The 22,383-nt window shown below is 46.8% G+C and overlaps 1 protein-coding gene and 1 long non-coding RNA gene across 2 annotated transcripts in view; one reads left to right on the top strand and one right to left on the bottom strand.

Moving 5' to 3' along the window:
* The window catches only part of CACNG2 (calcium voltage-gated channel auxiliary subunit gamma 2), a 142,747-nt gene extending 135,413 nt beyond the window's left edge, over positions 1 to 7,334 (bottom strand). Inside the window, exon 1 of the mRNA XM_031656336.1 lies at positions 6,103 to 7,334. Coding sequence (XP_031512196.1) covers positions 6,103 to 6,313 — 211 coding nt within the window. The 5' untranslated portion in view covers positions 6,314 to 7,334. The remainder of the gene's footprint in view (positions 1 to 6,102) is intronic.
* Positions 7,335 to 7,356: 22 nt separating this feature from the next.
* Positions 7,357 to 22,383, top strand: part of LOC116270734 — a 48,985-nt gene continuing 33,958 nt past the window's right edge. The window contains exon 1 of the long non-coding RNA XR_004178900.1: positions 7,357 to 7,735. This is a non-coding gene — a long non-coding RNA (uncharacterized LOC116270734). The remainder of the gene's footprint in view (positions 7,736 to 22,383) is intronic.

Below are 22,383 nucleotides of genomic sequence, written 5' to 3'. Positions count from 1 at the left end.
TTTTTGTTTCCATTATCTTTTTTTATTATTGTCCTTTATGCATTCTGTCATTCTCCCTCTCTCTCTTTCTCTCCATCTCTCTCTCCCTCCTTCTATCCCTCCATCTTTTCTCTCACTCCTTCTTCTGTATTGAGTTCATTATTTATTTTTTAGAATGTTAAAAAATAATAATGCTTTGGCCACCACAGCTCACCATGCAGGAAAAATAATCCTTTGGCAGTATGGAGGGACCACCCTTTCCGAACACCCACACTGTAGCAGGCAGTAGTCATGGGTTCATTTATTAACAAGGTAGATTGACTTCTTGCACTGTCATGATTGCTGTGGGCACAGCAATGAGCAGAACAGATGAAAACCCCTGCCCTCATGGAGCTGACAGTCTAGTGGTGAGAGACAGACACCACATATAATGAGTAGAGGACAGAGCGTGCTACAAGGCAGTAAGCACTCTGTAAAAATGAAACAGCAAAGGGGGATGGATGAGGAGTGGAGGTGGAGATTGCTGATTGCAATTTCAAATAAGGTGGTCTGAGAAAAGGGAGGACAGACATCCACTCATTTAATCCCTAAGCCAGCAACTGCCCTTTAAGGAGGAGATTATGCCTCCTTTTTTTCCAGATAAGGAATTTGGGGGTTAGAAGGGTTGAGTAACTTGCCCCAGATCACACAAGGCTGCAGTGCAGGAAGCAAACCCAGGTCTGTGTGGCATCAATTCTTTCAATGAGACCACAAAAACTTCATCTGAAAACTTCGGTGAGTTACATAGGACGTACATTTGCTGTTTTCTGAAAATGCTTGAAAACATAAACCCACAGATCATTTACACTGAGGACATCTCTGAAATGAAAGGACAAAATAAAGAGGCACATGGTGAGTGTGGCCTGAAGTTTGGGGTTAGAAATTGACTGCTGCATTTCCTTAGACTCAGCTACTCAGCTCACAGGCGGTGTGGACCAGGGCACAGTCATTGTCACCCTGAAAGGTGCAAAGCGGCTCAAGATGGCAGCTAGGAGGGAGGGGTGTGCAGGGGAGTGACGGGGTTGGGACTCATTCTTCCTGAGATGCTCAGGTTGAGTGCTCAGTGAGGGATGCTCAACAAAAAGCAGACTGGATAGAACAGTGCTTGTTAGTGAATATAAGTGGGAGGCCACCTTGGCTCGGGTCTACTGCCCAGAGCCCTCTGGAGGCTTTCAGAGTGCACGGGATAGGGGGACAATGTAGCTCGATGAGTCATAAGGAACTGGATTCAAGTTCTGGCTCAGCCACTGCCTGCTACATGACTTTGGTGTGTTGTTCACTCCTGTGAGCCTCATTCAGCTCACCCGGAAAGGGCAAGCAAGGGCAGGGAGTGTGGTGTGAACTGACCAGGACTCCAGGTAGAGACGTCAGGTTTGGCTAACACGGCGAGAATGGCTGGGAATGCTAGGCCTCGCTGTATGGAAAAGCTGCTGATTAGAACCCAAGCCTGAGGGAAAGTTGTCAGGGTTCTTTGAATTGGATGGGAGGTTTGTGAAAGAGTAGAAGGTTCTACTGGAGCTAAGCAGGGGTGGGCCATTCTAAGGCCTCCTCTCTGCTTAGAGGTATCTGTTCTAGGGAATATTGATTTCACACTGAACTTTGGTATACTTTAAAAGCAGAAAAGGGAAGAAAATCAATTGATTATTTTTTTTTTCTTTCCTATAGAGGCTGTGTGCATGGATCGTTTTTCTTTACCTTTCCTTGAGTAATTTGCCTTCACTATAGCCAATTAGGAGCTGTGCAACCTCAATGACTGACTCCTTTTGAATTCACTTATCTTATAATAGTGAATTCATGACTCATTATTATTCTTATAAAAAACGAAGTTCCAGGAAGAACAAACAAATCATTCTGACTTCTGCACCCCCTTCTCTCCCTCTCTCCTTTCTCTCCCTCTCTCCTTCTCCCTTTCTCGCCACTCTCTTCCCTCTTTCTCTCTCTCTCGATCACTTGGTTGTCACATGTCCTTATGATGTTTGCATTCATCTCGGTAATTTTAAGAATTTCTGCATCAATCCATTGATAAATATTTCTTATGCACTTCCTGTGTGCAAAGTACCTAAAGAAAGTCAAATTATCTTGGGAATTATGGAGCAATACTTGCACAGTGTGAAGACCTGTTAGTAGCTTCCAAATTCAGCCCACCCATGCTAGAAAGCAAGCGTGTCTGGGAAAGGCTATTGGCTTTCCTAAAATAAAAGATGCATCCTTTTTCTTTTTCTGCAGAATAAGAGACCCATGGCTGAGCTGAGTGTGGAGCACTGTATCACCTCGCAGGCCATCATGAACTTGGAAAAGACAATTTGGGACCATTGAGATACTTCTTGCTCAAAGAGAGCAAAGATGTAGAGTGGCTGGCAGAGCCCCCATGAGCAAGCATCCTGGTGGGGGCAAGACAGGAGAAGCCACTGATGGATGAGGAGCTGAGATATTCAGCAGAGGGAATCTGACAGCCTGGACAGAGAGTAAGATTTCTGTTCTGCCTCACAGTAAGGCAAAACGGACAGAGGGGGAGAGAAAATACGGAGTTTGCTTCCTCTACAGACCACATTATGCCTGCTATTGGCTCGACCTCTGCAGGTCTGGAAATCCTTTGGGGGAGCCACAGAGCCAGAACAGAAGGGAGGAAGGCATAGGAGAGACTAAGCACCAAGAGTGAATTTCTCGCTGTCCCTGGAGACGATGTTTCCTTTAGGTGACAGCAGAGGTTAATATCCTGAGCAGCAAGTCACCAGGCAGCCTCGAGACACCTTGCTTGAACAAGCTGTTTTAGCATCTTGTTGTAGATTTCATTGAACTCTTCTTCTCTGAGCATAATTCTCTGAGCCAATTCATCTCTCCATGCAGAGATTCTTAATTCAGCTTTCTTGAAAAGTTCACGAACTTCTATCACTCCCCACCTACCTGTATCCACATAGACACTGTCCTCTCCCACCCACGCTCCTCAAATCCCCCTAAGGACACCAGCCTGCCAGGGATTTCAAGTTCACACACACAGACTTTTCGGTCTGCAGAGGGAGAAAATAAGGGTGCTGGTTTTTCCCCTGGCCCTTCTCCCCCTCCCCCTGTGCCTGTCCCTAACAGGTGGTCATGTCTCTTCTCATTCTTCAGCAGACTAGTTAATTTCAAAAGCAGCCTTAGAGGCAAGGACTTTTTTTTCCTGTTCTTATTTTCATCAAGAGGTGAACAAAAATAATCACCTCGGGAGACAAAAAGCACTAATGAAAACCAGAGAGCGAAAGAGATCAGAGGACGCCAGGGTTGTTTTTCATCTGGAGTCACTAGCGGCATCTTAGAAAGACGACGTGAATTCTGTTTGCAGCTTCTCCAGATTGGGCAGAAAACACAGATCAAGTGGTTAAGGGGTAGGGGGTGGGGGGATCTTTTTTGAAAGTCCAATTTTTCACACACACAAAAAAACACAAGTTGAGGGAACCCAAAGCACTAACAACTTGATCTCCATAGAAAGCACCCCCATCGTGAGTGCTCATAAAAGCAAGCACACTGCCAGCCCCCAAGGACTGTCTATGCCAACTTCCAGAAACAACTGAACTTACAGCCTTTGGAGATCAGTGCAGTCTTTGAAAATAAGAGGCTTACAGTCTCCAAACCATTTGCTAAGTGGCCAAGGCCCATCTTCCTAAGGTGGTCCCAGGCCTGCAAAGCTCCAGTTGACAGAGGCTTTGGAAATTAAAGGCCAGGTCAAAAGCAGGCCCGGAGCTCCAGCCCTTCCTGCCCCGGCCATGGCTACAAGTGGAAAGGGAGTATCATCCCTGAGGAGAGCCTGGCAGGGCCCCACAGTACTGCCCTGGGGCAGCGAGGCCCCGCTGGGGAGTGTGGCCCAACCCACAGTGCCTGTGCGCATCACACAATCCTTGGGAAGTGTTGCAATTCTAACCCTTTACAGACGATTCAGGGAGAGAGGGAGTGTGCAGCTTGGAGAGAAAGTTGAAGAGGGTGGGCAGCACATTTGGGGATGTGGACATCAAATAGATGGAATTTTAATGAAAATACTTAAGCCTTCTTAATGCATGGGTGATATAAAACTGCCTCTAGTCTGTTTGCCTTCTGGGAATTACACAATGTTTAAAAGATCACAATATTAAGAATTTGGAAATAAAACGCAGATTTAGAAAAGTATATTTATGCCAACCCACCCATTTCTGGGTGTATTTACACTAAAACAATGTCTTGTCTCTCCTCTAGTCTCTTGGCTACCTATCTCCCTTCATCCATCTAACTAAAATCCAAGGAAAGCAAATTGTCACTATGATCATTTCCCTAAAGCGGTCCTCATTCACTTTGCTTTTCTTCTCTTTTGGAATAAAAGTCTGTCATAAATGTTTAATTAAATGGAAGTCTTCCCACTGTTAATGACTAGCTGTATGAAAGGCTTTTCATTTTTTTAAGGAGGGGGTGTGTGTGTGCGTGTGTTTAAAACAGTCCCTATTAATTTCTTGATATTGATTCTCTGGCTGGGGAAGAACATATAGTATTCAGCATAGAGCTCCTCTGCAGAATATGTTAAAGGCAGCAGTTTGGATTGAGAAAGGGCACCAAATGCAGTATGCGTCAAATAGACCATCGCTCAATGAAGTCACTTAGCTATTCAAAACATGTTCAGCCATCACTCAACCGTTTGCACCAAGAATGTTGGAAGGGGGGCATGGGATTTGTGCTCTTTCCCAGATGTAATCATTTCCCAAAGAGTGGCTTTTGCTCAGTTTGGGTTAGACCCTGGGGCCACATCAGTTTCTCCCTCACCCATCCATTTCTCTCTCTTCTCCCCCATCCCCTGGTCTCAACTCTTTGCATCACCATCCCATGTTGAGCTTAACAAACAATCCTGCAGTCCCTGCTTCCCGACGCTGCCTCAGATGGCCTCCAGTATTGGTTCATATCAGAAGCAAAGCACATAAGCCTTTTTTTCCCCCACACGGAAGCATATGTATCTCTCTGTGCTCGTCTTTCTATGGGTGGCTGTAGCTTGCACACACAGACATATATAGCCATTCAAATACAGTCCCTCATATTAAAGTCTGTTGCCAAATGCAGGTTGGATGACCCACAGGAGTTTTTTTCTGTGCTTATTAATGTGTCCCAGAAGTACATGCCTTCATCCATAGCCTGATCCCCCAGCCTTTACACTGTGGCAGCCCCTGTGCTCACAGCACAGACACACATGCCTCAACACTCCGCAAGATCAAGGCAAACAGCTGACACCCCTACTCCCCCCTCAACCTCCCCATGCCCTCGCCTCCCTCCCTCTCTGCCTGCCTGCACAATGTCTGATTCTCAAGCCGGCTGCAATGCTGACTCTACTAGCTTCTGGCTAACAGACATGTCACTCTGTGGAAGCCTAACCTGCAAGTGAATTGCTGTTTATTAGAACTTGGGCTTGTTTCCTGTGAGAGACGTATGTATTTTTAGACTTTGTAAACGTTAAAACACACAAATACACACACGCAGCCAGCCACCTCGAACGATCTGTGTGGCTCATAGACATTACGAAATGCTCTTGAACTCAGCTTGAGATCCTGGAATAATTAGGATTTACCACATAAGGATTCTTAGAAACAACATATTCTTTTTTTTTAAATAAGGAGATTTGCAGATGGTGATGCATCTAGGACTTTTGGGGAGTAAGGAGAAGAGGAGGGAAAAGGGAAGAGCATTTTTGAATTCTTCATTGCGAAAAGAGAAACAGCATAGACAGAAGCAATTATTTTACCCTCTCATAGATGGCAATGCTAAATCGGATGGTAAATCCTAATGACTCCAAAGCAGGCAGAACACCTTTGACTTTTAAAGACAATCTCTTGTCATTTTCACCATGTCATAGATTATTCCAATGAGGATGTTTGAGGGGAAGAGGGTGGTGGAGGCAAGGGAGTAGAGTATGGGTTTTGCTTATTGATTTTTTTTTTCCTCTGAAACTAACCCAACCAACCTTGATCGGTGGTGGAAGGAGTGAACTAAGAAAATGGTGGAATGTAAAGGGGACTTATTTGGAGGAGGGTGGGGGGGGGGGGGGAAAGGGGGGGGGGGGGGGGGGGAGGGGGGAGGAGATGGGAAGTCAAATACCTTCTAGGCAGCAGGTTCTCCATAATCCGGAATGGGTCATAACTTCCTCGTTCTTTTTGCTGGTTTCATTCTCACTGACACTTTTGGTCTTGCAAACCCCTCTGGAGTAGAGCCAATAGTCGGTTCCCACAGCTATGGTCATCAGGCTGAAGGCAGCGAAAGCACCAACGGTGGTTAAAAGCATTTGAACACCTCGATCAAACAGCCCCATAATTCTTCATTATATAAACACCCAACCGACTTCTGGTTCTCGGGAGAGTGTGTGTGAGGGTGCAAGTACTAAAGCCAAAAAAAAAAAAAATAAATAAAAATAAAAATTATTCCACTACTAATATAATGGATATATGTATGAATAGAGAATATGGAGAGTTATAAAAAAAGGGAGGTAAGAAAGCTCACGGAAAAGAGTGTAAATTATAAAGATCACACGGGAAGAGGCTTGCCTTTTGAGATCAGAAACTGTTCCAGTTGCAGTGTTTTTTTTTTAAAAAAAAAAAAAAGAAAAAAAAATAAAAAGACACCCCCCACCCCCCCAAGTGAGATGCCTTAATCTCTTTTTCTAAAATTCTGGTCTCCAGTTTCCATATGTGATAGCTAATTTGGAGATGGCTTCCACAGTGAACCAGGGAACAGCCGAATTCTCAACACCATTTCTCATGGTCGGGACCTAGACAGTTAGAGACTGTAAGAGCCGAGATGCAACCTTCGGTCTTCGTTCTCGGCTCTGCGGCCTGCGCCATGAAAATCCTTTGCTTCGCCAGTTCTCTTCCTTGAGGGGTCTCGGCGCTTTCGTTTCAGACCAGACTTCCCAGTATTCTGTAAGCCCTTGAGCTCAGCTGCACAGGTGCGGGGGTCTCGCTTTCCATGGTTTTGCCCGGGCAGCGGCGGCGGCGGCGGCGGCAGGGCGGGCAGGCGCGGCGGCGGCGGCGGCGGCGGCAGGACGAGCGGCGGTGGCGCTTATTGTTGTTGGTGGCGGGGGTAGTGTTGGCGAAGTGGGGGAGAGAGGGGGTTTCTCCCGGAGAATCGAGGCGGGTTTCCCTCCCGCTATCTGCAAAGCTCCTGGAAACGAGGGAGCCGGCGTCTTGCTGCAGGGTGGGCCGCGCGCCTGCCCCCCACTCGCTGCCGGCTGGGCCCCCGCGGAGGCGCTCCCACCTACTGCATTACGGGTGGTGCTGAACCGGACAGCTCCCTGCGCCGCCCGCTCCGCGCGCTCCCCGGCTCCCAGGGCCGCCCTCCAGGAGGGGGGCGCGGGCCAGAGTCCTCCCTCCCCGGGGCAGCAAGGCCAGCGCAGAGCGGGGGCCGCCTTTCCTCTTTTTACCCCTCTCCCAAATCCTAAAATGAGCGCTCTCCTGGGCTCCCGGGGCTTAGAGGAAGGCGTAGCTAGAGATAGCTCTCTCCCTCTCCCTCTCTCTCTCTCTCTCTCTCTCTCTCTCACACACACACACACTCTCTCTCTCTTTCTCTCTCTCTCCCCTTCCCTCCCCCTTGGTGTTTCTTCCAGCTCAGCCTCCTTCTCATTCCATCTCTACGTGCCCAGAGCTTCAAATACAACCCTCCCATCACAGTCAGACGGGCACAAAACTTCAAGGAGCCGTTTCTCTGCCTGGAAGCGGAGAGCATGTAACCTGGACGGGTAATTACAAACACGTCTTTACGTGTTTTTTAAATCATTGTTTTCACTTTTCTTGGCTGGGGATTTATTTTGTTGGTCCGTTAGCTGTATCTTCTTTCGGTTTTCCTCTCTCCTCTCTGTCTCTCTCTGGCTTACCAGGGGGTGTGCATTGCTCTGTCTGTGTCTCTGTAGTTTTCCGTGAAATTCCAAATCTTGCTTCTACAAGCAGACATTTTGGAAAGATTATTCGTGGAAAAGGGTGCAAAAGGGCGACTCGTAGTTGGGGCTTGAGTAATGATTTTCATTTCAGGGATAAACATGTTCTCAGGGGAAGTGGGTGAAATGTGAATCCTTCTAAGTATCCTAAGTCATTCATAAACTGGTTTGGAAGAGATAAAAAATCTTCCTTCTATGAACACTGGAACACCGAAACCCTCCCCTCTTCCTCAGAAGAATCATTGTGTGTGGGTTAATTACAGTGTCGCCTCTCATTTCTCTTATGTGCAACTTTTCCTTAATGTGACCTCTGGTAGAAAGAAGCACATTAATTTCTGCTGCTACAGATTACATTTTTTTCTCTGATCACTTTTATAGTTAAGTGAGTGAGAGCACATGAGGCATGATGGGGGTGCATATTTTTGCATGTTTTTGATATTTTGTGTGTGTATGTGTGTGTCGGTGGGGGGGGGACCCTGGAGAGGATGTGAGTATGATGAGTCAATTGAGGCAGGGGGAGTTGAGATGTTTCAATCCCATAACTCAATTATTCAATACTTTCTTCTCTCTCCCTCTACTTTTTTTCTTGAGATTATTTGCTTGACAATTTCTCAGTGATGTGGTGATTATCAGAGAGTATATAAAAGATGAGTGAACTAAAAACAGTCTTTCTTTGGTGTAAAGTCCATTGCCTGACTTCCTTCTCTCAGCTCTGAGTTGGTCTGCAGGTACGACCAGTGTATTCTTTTTGACAGAAAAACTACCTGTTTCTTCGCCCAGCACAAAATTTCCTTTCTACCACTGTTCTTTTCTCAGAACGGAAAGGCTCCCATGAGGGGCAGTTGCAGTGCTTCTGGTATCTGGGAGAGGTTCCTGGTGTCTGGAGAACAGAACCAAGGTTTCTGCAACCTCTGCTAAGGTACCTTTGGGGTACAGCAAGAGCTCTATTTGCAGACTGAAGACTTCTCCACTTTGGTTTCTTGTCCTGTGAGGATGGGGATGGGTATTGGAATGGGGAGGGCTGATCTGCTGATCCCATACAGCAGGGAACCTAGCAAGTTCAGCCAGTGGCTCAGGTGGCTGATTTTCAAGGCTTCTGTCCTTGAAGCAAAGGTGAGGGGCAGGCACCAAGTCCTCTTAGATAGGCTAGGCCTTTTGAGGGGAGTGGAGAGATGCTTGGGGGTAGTCACATGAGCCAAAGAGGCTTGCCCTCACTTATTGCTGTCACCTTGGTTGTCTTTGACCTGTCCAAAAATCCCTTTAGACTGCAGATAGAGCCCTTCTTCTCATCTCCCTCCCGCTTTCAGACCAACCTCTGAAGGTTTTACTCAAAAGAAAAAATCAGTAACAGAGGCTCAGAAGCTTCTGTTTGTCCACAGAATCTGCTAATATCTTAGCCACTGACAGTGGCTGCAGCTTTAGCACCATTTGATTAATCTTCTGGTCAGGTGATCATTGAGAAAAGGGAAAGGGGTGGGGGAGGAAAGCAACAGCTTTTAGGCTTCCAGCATGGACAGTGCAGAGACTACCAGAGAGAGAATGGGCCTGGGGCACAGCTTGACTCAGCTCAGTAACGGCATAGCTCCAAACAAGTTAAGTTCCTAGAGCCTCAGTCTTACCATATGTTAAATGGGCACTTTAGCACCTGCCTCTTCCTTTCTGAAGCTCCTCCCAGCTTCTCCCTGCTTTTTACCACCAAGCCACCCATCCTATTCAGACCTCCACCATCGTACATATAGCACATAATTGTGTATGTGTTGTCTCTTTCACTGATTTGAAAGCTCTTTGAGGTCAACAGCTGTGTCTTGTTCACTGTTATATCTTTGGGACCTGGAGTATAGCTTTATACATAGTAGACACTTGATGAACAATGGCTGGAGTGATCAAAGTAAGGGTTAAATGGTAGATGTGAAGTGCCTGACACATAGTAGGCACTCAATAAGTGTGGGTTTTCTCTCATTTCTCCTCCTCTCTTTTACATCCAAATTGGCCTCCTCCTCCTCCTCCTCCTCCTCCTTCTTCTTCTTCTTCTTCTTCTTCTTCTTCTTCTTCTTCTTCTTCTTCTTCTTCTTCTTCTTCTTCTTCTTCTTCTTCTCTTTTTCTTCCTCTTCTTCTTCTTCCTCCTCTTCTTCTTCCTCATGGGGTCTGCCTGTATCACCCAGGCTAGGGTGCAGTGGCGTGATCTTGGCTCAGGCACAACCTCCACCTCCTGGGTTCAAGCAATTCCTGTCTCAGCCTCCCGAGTAACTGGGATTATGGATGCCTGCCACCATGCCTGGCTAATTTTTGTATTTTTAGTACAGCCAGGATTTCACCATGTTGGCTAGGCTGGTCTTCCCAATCTAATTCTTCTTTTTGGGTTCCTTCTGCTGACCAGGCAAGGCTACCTGGGAAGAGCTGGCTTGTTACAAGCCCCGTTGGTTGGTTGGGACGCACCAGGCATACTTAGTACTTAGTAGCTGCTAAATGGATACTCTTAGGGGGGCAGCTTTGTATGCCTGCATTTGGTTACTTGGGAAGGGCTTAGAGGAAATTAGCTGAAATGCCACAGGCCTATTTTGAGCTGCTGCTTTGATGTAGTGAAAATAACATGGGATTTGGGCGCAGCAGACCTGGCCTTGAAGCACAAAGCTGCTATTTCCTCACATATGACCTTGAACAGTCATTTAATCTCTCTGGAAATTTGTCCCTTCATCTGTCTAGAAGGACCACAGATATGAGCATTATGGTGTGATTGTCAGTGTTACATGTTAACAGCAATGTGAAAAGATATCATTTGTTGGGCATTTGCTTTGTGCCAGGCACTGACCTAAGCGGAATCCCACAAAGATCCTATGAGATAGGTGTCATAATTATTCCCATTTTACAGATGGGGAGACTGAGTCACATAATGGATTAACTATCTGGCATAAGGTTCCCCAGACAGTAAGTGGCAGGGCTGGGAATCTAGTCCAGCAGCTTGGCTTGAGAGCCTCTGTCTTAACTGCTGTGTCTTGACCCAAGACATGAACTTTCTGAGTAAGGGTATTGCACTGAGGCTATTTACTTCTCATCCACAGATCTGCCATGCATTTGTGGAGCAAATCCTAGGAGCTAGGCATTTTCACACAGATTCTCACACATAACTCCCCAACAATCCTGCAAATGCATATTAATAACTTTTCCTATAGGGAGAGTAAACAGAGGCTCAGAGAAGTCATCTATCAAGTTGCAAGGTCATATTTCAAGTAAATGTAACAGCAGATATTTGGACACTTTGCACTGCTTCAAGTTCTACTTCCTATAGGTCCAGAGTTTATTCATTCAAAGAATTGAGCACCTACTGTTTGTGAGATATCATGCTAATTCCTGGTGATGGTGAGCAGGACAAACATAGCCCCTGCCTCCAAGAACCTATAGACAAGCAAGAGGAGTATACAGGTGAAGAATGAACACATCGAAGTAAAGAAAATAATGCAAAGGATATTGTGAGGCCATGGGGCAGGGAGACCAAACTCAACCTTAGGGACTGAAGGACATCTTCCCTGAGGACAAGATATTTAAACTGAGGTGTAGGAATGAGAAAGAGGTACCTAGGCCAAGCTGGGGGTGGTTAGAGGGTGCAAAGGAAGCTTAGAAGAGGAACATTTCAGGCTGGGAGAATAGTTTGTGCAAAGGTTCAGAAGTGTGAGTAAGATGATTGGCCAGTTTTGGGGGAAAAATACTAAGCATGGCCGATCCCAAGACGATAATAGGAAATGTGTTAGGCCAAGCACCTGGAGACCATGGAGGGGAGTTTGGAGGATGAGCAACAACCTGGAAGAAGCTGGTGGGATATGGAAGGAGAGAATCAGCCCTGGAGGCAGGAAGACTGTGGGAGACAGGAAGGCAGTTGCTGCTGAGCTCTAAGCAAGAAGTGATGGTGGCTTGGACCAGCACAATGGCAACGGGATGGGGAGAAGTGAAGGTAATCGGGATATTTGGGAAGAAATTGATGACTATTGATGTTCATTACTGAGATGGGCAACTGCGAGGCAGGAGCAGGTTGGGGTGTGGCGGGGGGTGGCGGGGGATGATGCAGGAAGGTGGGGAAAGTCAAGAATTCTGCTTTGGCCATGTATCTAGTTTTGCTACATTCTATTGCCTGTTCACTTCCTGCTCTCAGCCTCTATCTTCTTGGCATGTGAATTAATTAATTAGCAATGTAAAGAACTCATGCAATTACATTATAGTCCCACTGGACTGTAGGCCTCATGAAGAAAGAGATTTGGGCTGTTCGCATTGTATTTCCAACACTTGGAACAGAACCTAGCACACACTAGGTGTTCAATCAAAACGAATATCTTTCTTGCTATAAAATTTCAAATGCATGTCTTCTCTGTGTTAGGCCCTGTGCTGAGGTACAAGGGATGCAGATGGGATTAAAATATCATATCAGAGAGATTGACAAGTACACAGCTGACCCAGGGCATACCGACCAGCCTGGGAGAGGGGTGGGTGTCTGGCTTTCCCCACTACGTGTGCCCACAGTCCCTGTGTTCATCCTCTTGTGGCACTTCCGTGTTTTGAATTGCTGTTTCGTGTCTGAACTTGTCTGGTGCATCGGTTTTCACAGCTGTCAGTTCCCACAGCTAAGCAAGCCTGCTCCGTTCTCTCGGGCCACAGAGCTGGTACATGGTAGGTCTGCAATGCTTATTTGATGAATAAATGGACATAGTGAAGACATGGGCTGTGGAAGTCCAGGGCAGGAAGTATTCATTTCTGTCTTGCAGTGTCTCAGAAGGCTTTGGGGACAAGCTGACCCTCAAAGACCAGGGGAAAAGATCACAACTGGTGGAGGAACAGAGGAGGGCATTCCCAGCATGGCAATCACACGTACAAGTGCAAAGAGGCGTGAAGCCGCACGAGGGACCTCCAGGAGGTTGGTGTGACTGACGGTGGTGGACAGGAAGGCTGGAGCCCAATCCAGAGAGACTGCTGTGCCTGGGATTAGGGACCATCCATCGGTATTGCTGTCCTGGGGCCCTCGTCCCACCAGAAGCAAAGTGGGAAAAGAACAGGCTGTGGCATCAGAAGGCCCTTGGTTTGAATCTCAGCTCTCTGCTGCTTATGCTCCATGACCTGAGGCAGTGATTTCACCCCTCTGAGCCTCAGCTCTTCCTCACTAGTAAATAGTGACCTAGTTTGTTCTGCTTGTAGGCCTTTTGCACTCGTTGCTTCCCCTGCAGGAATGCTTGTTCGGGTCTTAGCTTCCGTATCACCTCCAGGGCAGCAGTGCTGGTCACTCTGGATGACACTGGCCTGCTTTGTTTTCATGATCACAGCCTCACATTCTCTTGTTTATCAGCTGAAATCTCTCCCTACCCACCCACCTCCCCCAGGACATCAGACGATATCTATCTTGTTCATTGCAGTATCCCCAGTGCCTAGAAAGTGCCTGGAACTGCATAGATGCTCAGAGAATATTTTTGGGATGTATGAATAAGGCTATGGTTGTTGGGATTAAGCAAGGGAAACCCTATTTACGTATTTGGAAGATAGGAGGAGCAGGTCTCTAAAGCCCCTGAACATTGGTGGGTGAGTGGGACTTGTGGAAATGAGGGTGCCCTGAGCTGATGATGGGGTACGTGCAGGGGTGAGGCAGAGTGAGGGTCAGACTTGGGGAGGTGGCACTGGCCTGGTGCCACCCGCGCCGCTCCCCCAGGGCCTGCTCTTCTCTCTCGGGCCACAGAGTTGCTCAGGCCCAAGCTGGAGTATGCCATGCAGAAAGGTCTAGATGGGGCTGTCGGCCCCGGGGCTGGGAGGGAAGGAGATGCAGTGAGGTGGCAGGTTTTACTCCTTACATCTGGGAGCTGCCCAGGAAATCTCAGGGAGCCCCTGATTCTGATGCCAAAGGGGGCTGGGGTGGTGGGCAGAGTGGGGCTGGCCAAGCTTGGAAAGTGGGGTGTGTTGAAGGGGAGTGGTTAGCTCTGAGCCTGGTGAGAACTGAAAACAGAAACCCTGGGTATAGCCACATCCAGAACAAGAATCCCCAGAGAGAAATCACTTTCCCACCCAGGACAGGACTGTGACCCCCAAGAGAGTCCTGAGCCACCGAGCACGCTAGCCTTTCACCCCACCACCCCGGACTGGCGTGGGATTTCCCCTGAAACTAAACTACAGCAAATACAATTCTAATAGCAAACTAATCACAAAGTTACAGTTTAGAAAAAGAATGAAATAACAAATGTGCACATAACGATGCAGAGGAAGAGCAAGAAGAATATGAGCTGGCCGGGCGTGGTGGCTCACACCTGTAATCCCAACACTTTGGGAGACCGAGGCCGGCAGATCGCTTGAGGTCAGGAGTTTGAGACCAGCCTGACCAATATGGTGAAACACCGTTTTTACTAAAAATAAAAAAATTAGCCAGGCATAGGGATAGTGATGCGTGACTGTAATCCCAGCTACTCGGGAGGCTGAGGCGGGGGAATCACTGGAATCCGGGTGGTGGAGGTTGCAGTGAGCCAAGATTGTGCCACTGCACTCCAGCCTGGGTGACAGAGTGAGGCTCTGTCTCAAAAAAAAAAAAAAAGATTGTGAAAGGATGGAGCAGGAAGCAGGGCCATTTCCAGCGACTTTTAAGGGAGTGGCCATCCAATGGTGGAGGGAGACAGTGAGATGCACGAAATCTATTTGGGCAAGCAAGGTTGGGAGGGGACACAGAACAGTCCTGCATGGCCTAGCGACCAGGCTCAGCCCCTCACAGCTTCACTCTCCGGCCCTTCCTCCTTCCAGCCAGACCAGCCTCCCTCTGTCCCTGGATCCTGGTCCCTTGCCCACTCAGGGCCTTGACATCACTGTTTCTCTGCCTTGGCCACGCATCTCTTGGCACCGGACTCATGCCCTTTTTCCCACAGGTGTCTGTTCCTAAAGGCCCAACTGACCACCCAATAAAGGCTGCCCCACTCCCCATCATTGCAAATTCTCTGTCTGCTGAAGTTTTATCAGCCCTTAGCAGCAGCCCTCACCTCCCATAGATTTTTATTTTCTTACTTATAGTGCAAGGATGGGGCCTGGCTATGTTACCGCTTCCCTGCCTTGCACATGGAATCTGGCACACATTAAATATGTGAGGCTCAATGTGGCAAATACATGTGGACTGAATGGGAAAACCCCTGGGTCAGCAGGGTGAGAAGTGGAAGCAAAGCAGGAAGAGGAGGAAGGAAAGGGAATGACCCGGTTGGAGTATCCCGGGAGGGCTGGCCTAGAACTCTGCACAGGGAGGACAAAGGGGTCTTCGGGAGAAGACAATGGATGGCTTCAGAGGTCCCTGGGCAGAGTGGAACCTGGAGAGGTGACAAGGAAAGAAAAGGAGGGGACTTCTTTCCATGTGGATTTCAGCAGATCGAGGAGGAGGTGTCCCCAGGATTGCTGGGGACAGGGCTGGGTGCCATGCAGGCTGGGGAGTGGATCCTGGGGGTCGGGGTCCAGTCTGATGCTGGCCAGCATCGTGGCCTCAAGTGACAACAGCCCAAGATCTCACTGGCCCTGTCTGGAAAATGGGGACAGCATCACTTGCCTTGAAGTGCTGTTCTGATAATTAAATAAAATAATGTAGAGAAAGTACTTCCCGTGCCTACTCCATAGTAAGCCCTAAATAAATATTAGCTACATGTTGAGCTCCTACTGGGTGTTGTGTGCTTTGAATAAATACCAAAAGAAAGAAACAGACGTAACCCTGCTCAGAAGCAGTCACGCTCAAGTGGAGAGAGACCTGCAGGCAGAGCTCAATATAATGTGGGCAACAGGATGGGGAGAGGGCGGAGGGAGGCACACTGGGTAACACACCCTGTAGTGAACAGGGAATGTCACCTGGGTATTCAGGAAGGGCTTCCAGGAGCTGGGACAGCTGCTCCAGGTCTTGAAGGATAAGTGGAAGACTCAGAGACCGAGAAGGCTAGGGAAAGGTTTTTTAGACAAAGGGAATAGTAGACCCAACCTATATGGGGCATGAAATTGTTATTCAACAAAAGTTAGTGCCAAGGGCAGTGGCTCACATCTATAATCCCAGAGCTTTGGGAGGCTGAGCCAGGAGGATTGCTTGGGGCCAGAAATTGGATACTAGCCTGGAAAACAGTAAGACCCCATTTCTATAAAAAAATTTTAAAAATTAGCCAGATGTGGCTCATGCCTGTAGTCCCAGCTACTGGGGAGGCTGAGGTGGAAGGATCACCGGAGCCCAGAAGTTTGAGGATGCAGTGAACTGCACTTGAGCTTCGGCGACAGAGCAAGACCTCATGTCTTAAAAAACTTTTTTTTTTCAAATTAAAAAGCCCCATAAGTTTGTTGAGCACCTAACATCAGTGAACAGGACTGGCATACGTACTCCCTGCCTCTAGGAACATTGGAACATACATTCCCAGGAGGCAGCTACTATGTAATTGACTACATGATTGATTGATAGTTTAATTGTAATTGTGGTAAGTGCATTGTGCATTTGTGGGAGCTACAGGTAATTCCGTTTCTCCAAAGTGCTAGGAGGAAACTGGGAGAGATCAGCTAGAAAGGGAGGCGGGGCCTGATCAGGGGATGCCTTCAATCCAGCTTAGTGCCTACTATGTGCTAAGCTCTGTGCAGCGGATACAAAGATAAACAAAACTAAGTCAGTCACCGGCAGGAACCAATGACTGAATGCAGCACGATCAAGGAGGTCCATGGGGTGGGTGACGGGGACATGGCAGGGAGGGCTTCATGGAGGAGGTGACCTTTCCCCTTCCCCCAATTGAATAGCAGTCCAACAGCCTGCTGTCCTGCCTTTTAAGGAACAGGGCTTCCTGACCCTGCAGGCTTAGAGAATCACTAGTCACATCCAAGGGTGGCTCAGTAGCAAAGCGTTCTGAGCCTGGTGGAGTTTCTTTTTAGGCGTCTGGTGCACGTGAAGGAGGTGTTGGTATCATACAGAGGTATAGACCCAAAGAGCAGTAGGTGAGAGGACCAACAGGCTGCTCCTGTGTCCAAGGGCTCGAGAAATGCTGGCTCTGCCCCACTCTCCCAAGCTGGGGACAGGTTACTGTAACTCTCTTCGACTTTTTGCTCATCTGTAAAACGGGTGTGATGGTGGAGTCATGGGGCTGCTTTCGTCATGGGGATTGAATGGGATCTTCTTCGGGGAAGTTTTCATAACGAGTGCTTTGTCTGTGCTGCCAAGTGCACCACCAATTCCATAAATGTGGCTGACCTGGCTCCTTACACAGGAGGTCAAAATCACCAAGGTTTCTGAACATCTATAAGCTGTGGTCCAGCACCATATTCTGAAAACAGGTCTGATTAGGAACAAACTGTAATGAGTAGACAAGGACCCCATCTCCTGGCCCCTGATGGGTTTTGCAGAATGTCAAGTTTCTCTTTTCCTAAAATAACTTCCTCTTCAACAACCTACGGGTGCCTGAGTCTCTCTGTTGGTATCAGTCGGGCTATCTGATACGTTTGTGGGTAGTCTTATCTGAGCCAAGTAACCTACTATGTGCTAACATGTCAACTCACTCCAAGGGCCTGCTTGGAATTCAGAACCCACTGCCATGCAGAGAGACATGGGGGGTCTTCCACAGGCACCCAGGGGTGGATCCCTGGCCCCCAGACTGGGATAGGCTTGCTGTCCTAGCTAGGTTCCCTCACCCTCTTCCCTGGGTCCTCACCTCCTGTCCTGCAAATACTGTTTTGTCATCTTTCCTAAGAAGCCTCAAATTCTGAACGACGGGGTCCTTGTCCCTTGCGGTTGTCATTTTGCCCTTTGTATCTTGCAGTGTTTGGCACAGAACAGGGCCTGAAGACACACAGCTTGTTGATAAATGTGGGGTTGGGGTAAGTTAGAGAGAAGAGGAGGAAAATTGATAGTAACAGCATATTCTCTTCAACAGCAGGAGATCCTTGTTGACCACCTGGTTACCACGACACTTGGGGAGAATGGCTGTGTGCTTGGTATAATTCACGTCGTATGAACTCATTTAATCTTTATATCAAGTCCTCAGGGGAAGTTCTGTCATGTCTCTCATTTTTCAGAGGGGGAACCTGAGGCACAGAGAGGCTAAGCAATTTGCCCAAGGTCACACAGCTAATATGTGAAGAGATATATGTGTGCAATTTATAGGCAGAGCTGTAATTTACACACAGCTCTGCCTGTTGGCAAAGTCCTACCCAGTACATGATCAGGGCACCAGAGTGGGGAGAGACTCTGCTGGTTAGGTGACTCCCCCACTTCCACTTACTCAGAGTGGCAAGTAGGTGTCTGCCGAGCCCTGGACTTCTTCCCAGCTCCTTGCTGAGCTTCAGGGCTTATGCCTAGGCCTGCTGTTGATGCTAAGGGGACTATATTTACCTGTGGAGGCCAAACTGAGTGGGGTAGTGGAAAGAACCTGGAGTCTGGAGCCAGAAGACTGGGTTAGAGTGACCTTGAGGAAGACGCCTCCCCCTCATGGAGCCTCATTTCTTCGTCTGGAAAATGGGAAAAATAATAATGACTCCTCAGTATAGAATTCATGAATTTACATCAGGGACCTACGACTCTGTGGTACACAGAGAATGCTCAAGAAAGGTGTGAGATTGTAGCATTTCCCTGCTTAGAACCTTTGATGACGTCTACACACAGCTTGTGAGATCTGACCTTCAATCTCATCCATCACCTTCCTCCCCTACTCCCACAGAGTTCCAGCTACACTCCTCTTGTTTCTCTGAACAAGCCAGGTCCTTTTGTGCTATGCATTCTCCCATGAAATCATTTTGTCTTTATACATAGATACATACGTAGATAATCTGCAGAAGGGCATAATCGAGGTGAAGTCATACCTGTTAGTCCCTTTTCAGCCTTGCTTTTTTTCTCTTTTGCTTGTCTCTTTCCTCTTTATGTATATATCCCTCTCCCATCTCCATACCCATGTTAACAACCGATATATCTCTACACGTACAAGCAATCATAAACAAAACAGACGTGCAGATCATCTTCACACATAAACGCACCTGCGCATATCCAGATGCACACTCACATACTGGACCATTCTTTTACAGAATGGGATTATATGAGGCACCCTTTCTGTGTCTTGCTTTACTCATTCAAACACTGCCACCCGTGGGAATCACTCCAAGTCAGCCTCTGTAGCTCTAATTCATTATTTTAATGGCAGAATCATTTTTCAAAGTGAGGAACTACTATAATTTCTTCATCCAGTCTTCTATTGACGGACGTTCACTTTATTTCCAGTTTTTTTTCCCCCTCTGCTATAAGCGGTGCTGCAATAAGCCTCCTTGTACATACATCCTTCTAACTGGATATTTTATTTTGATGGAATAGATTCCCAGGAGGGGGATTGCTCAATTGAAGAGCCTATGTATTTTTTATTTTAGTCAATGTTGCCAGATTGCTTTCCAAAAGTGCTGTAACACTTTGCGTTTTCTCCAACAATTCATGAGCTCTTTCCTACTGTTTCCCAGCAGCCATTCCAGCAACAGGTGTTAGCATTATTTTTAATTTTTGCCTCTCTAGTAGGGGCAAAGTGAAATCTCAGTTAGTGTCCTATACAATGGTAAGTTTGTGCATATTGTTGTATGCTTGTTAGCCATTTAGATTTGTGCGATGTCTTGCTTATTTTTATCCTTTGCCTAACTCCTTGTTCATTGCTTATCAGTTTGTAACAGCTCTTTGCATATATAGATATTAACATTTTGTTTGATATCTGTGTTGCAAATATTTTTATGCTTAAATCTTTTGTTTTTATATCAATGTTGTGAATATCTATTGCCAGAAAAGTAATTTTTATGTAGTAAAATATGTCTTTCTTTAAAAATATGACTCTCTTGGTTTTTTAAAAAAATGCGCTGAGATCACCCTTGTCATTTCCTGCATTTTCTTCCAAGATATTTATCATTTTAATGCTGGGGGCTGTTAACTGTTTAATCCATCTGGGGGTTTATTTACGTGTGTGATTGTAAGAGGAGGTTTCAACTTTTTTACAAAAGCTAGCTGGTTGTGCTGGCAATGATTAATAAAACAGTTGCTCCTTTTCCAGCAGAATTGAAATACCATCTCTGCCACGTGTTACATTCTCATGAATACTTTGATCTAGTTCTGAGGTGTCTGTTCTGTTCCACTGATCTGTGTATCGCTTCCTCACCAGCACCATTCAGATTTGATTATAGGGGCCTTAATATGTTCTGATCTCTAATAAGCCGAGTTCTTCCCCCATATTCTTCTCTTTCGCAGGATCTGGTTGTTCCTGGCTCTGCATTCTTCTACATGAACTTTGAGCTGGTTTTATTCAATGGTGTCTTATATCACCCCTGGATCCCAGTGCCTGAGATGGGGCCAGACATTCAACAGAGGAGCAGGAGATGTTTGTTGAATCTTGTTGATGCTGTCATACCTCCCCAGTGCCTCCTATCCCCCCACCCCCAGGACTATTGGATGTTAAATAGTATTCAAACCAAAGATAATATGTAAGTGTGTACATAGCAGACAAATGTAACTGAATGGAGGAAGCTTCAGAGGCCTTTAAAGCAAAGAGAGAAGTCGCTCCTGTATTCAACACATGTTTATTGAGCATCTGCCGTATGCTAGACCTTATTCTTGGGCCTGGGGATATAGCAGAGGCCAAGGGAGACAAAAGTTCAATTTCAAGGTGTGACAATGGTAATGTGTTAATTCTTTTTAGGTGAGATAACGATATTGTGGTTATGTTTAAAATAAAGAACACTCAGCCAAGTGCGGTGACTTAACGCCTGTAATCTCAGCAGTTTGGGAGACCAAGGCCAGAGGATTGCCTGAGCCCAGGAGTTCAAGGCCAGCCTGGGCAATACAGTGAGACCCCATCTCTGCAAAAATTACAAAAAAAATTAGCTGGGCACGGTAGCATGTACCTCTCGTCCCCGCTACTTGGGAGGCTGAGGCAGGCGGATCTCTTCATCCCAGGAGTTTGAGGCTGCAGTGAGCTGTGATCATGCCACTGTACTCCAGCCTGGGCAATAGAGTGAGAGCCTGTCTCTAAAGAATAAATAAAATAAAATAAAAAATCTTTACCTTTTAGAGATACTTCCTGAAATATTTACAGGTAACATTTTGTAAAGTCTGTAATTTGTTTCTAAATAACCTAAAGTTGGGGGAAATGGATGAAAATACAGATGAAACACAATTGACCATAAGTTGGCAATTATGGAAACTCAGCAATAGGGATTTATTATACAGGTGAGTACCCCTTAAACAAAAAATGCCTGGGACCAGAAGTGTTTGAAATTCAGAGTTTTCGGATTTTGGAATATTTGCATATCATAATGAGGTATCTTGGGGATGGGATCAAAACATGAACTCAAAACATGAAAATCATTTGTGTTTCATATGTACCTTATAGACATAGCCCAAAGGTGATGTTAGGCAATATTTTAAATAATTTCGTGCATGAAACAAAGTTCATGTATTTTGAGGTCAGGTGTGGAATTTTCCACTTGCGGCGTCCTGTTGGTGCTCAAAAAGTTTTGGAGTTTGGAATATTCTGGATTTCAGATTTTCAGATCAAGAATGCTCCACATGTACTGTTTTCTCTACTTCTGTGTGTACTGGAAATATTCCATGATAAAAAAAGTTTTAGAAATGCATACAGAGCTTATTATGTTCCAGGCATTGTTCTAAGTGCCTTACGTCCGTTCATTCATCAAATCTTCAAAATGGCCCTAGGAGGAGGGTATCATCATCCCAGTCTTACAGATGAGAAAAGTGAGGCCCCATGAGATCCAGTCACTTGCCCAGGGTTAGTCTCAGTGAGTGAGTGAGAGAGCTCCCTGGCCCCACGGCCTTCCTCTCAAACACCATGTCTTGCTGTCTTTCCCATCTCCTACTTATTCTAGTGAGCCTGCAAATGGACAGCTAAATGAGATGGGATTCTTTTTTTTTTTTTTTTTTTTTTAGATGGAGTCTCGCTCTGTTGCCCAGGCTGGAGTGCAGTGGCCCCATCTCGGCTCACTGCAACCTCCGCTTCCCGGGTTCAAGTGATTCTCCTGCCTCAGCCTCCCGAGTAGCTGGGACTACAGGCGCAGGCCACCATACCCGGCTAATTTTTTGTATTTTGGTAGAGACGGGATTTCACTGTGTTAACCAGGATGGTCTTGATCTCCTGACCTCGTGATCCGCCTGCCTCGGCCTCCCAAAGTGCTGGGATTACAGGCGTGAGTCACCACGCCCTGTCAAGATGGGATTCTCTCATAAAGCAGGAAGGACTATGAAAGATACAGAAGGTACAAAACAGGGAGAGAGAAAGGCTGGTAGTGGGAGAAGGTGAGACTGAGAGTGAAGAGATGGTGTCCTCTTTTGGGGGAGGTGATCAGAGAAGGCCCCTCCAAGGAGCTGAGACCTGCACGGACATATGGGAAAGATGTTCAGACAGAGAGGCTGGCCAGTGCTGTCGCTGAGCTTGAACCAGAAAGGATCACAGTGGGCAAGGGTGAAACCTGTT

This window comes from Papio anubis, chromosome 16, assembly GCF_008728515.1.
Source record: "Papio anubis isolate 15944 chromosome 16, Panubis1.0, whole genome shotgun sequence".
Taxonomy (NCBI): Eukaryota; Metazoa; Chordata; class Mammalia; order Primates; family Cercopithecidae; genus Papio; species Papio anubis.
The sequence above is the reverse complement of the archived record's forward strand: the minus strand, read 5'-3'. Positions and strand labels throughout refer to the sequence as shown.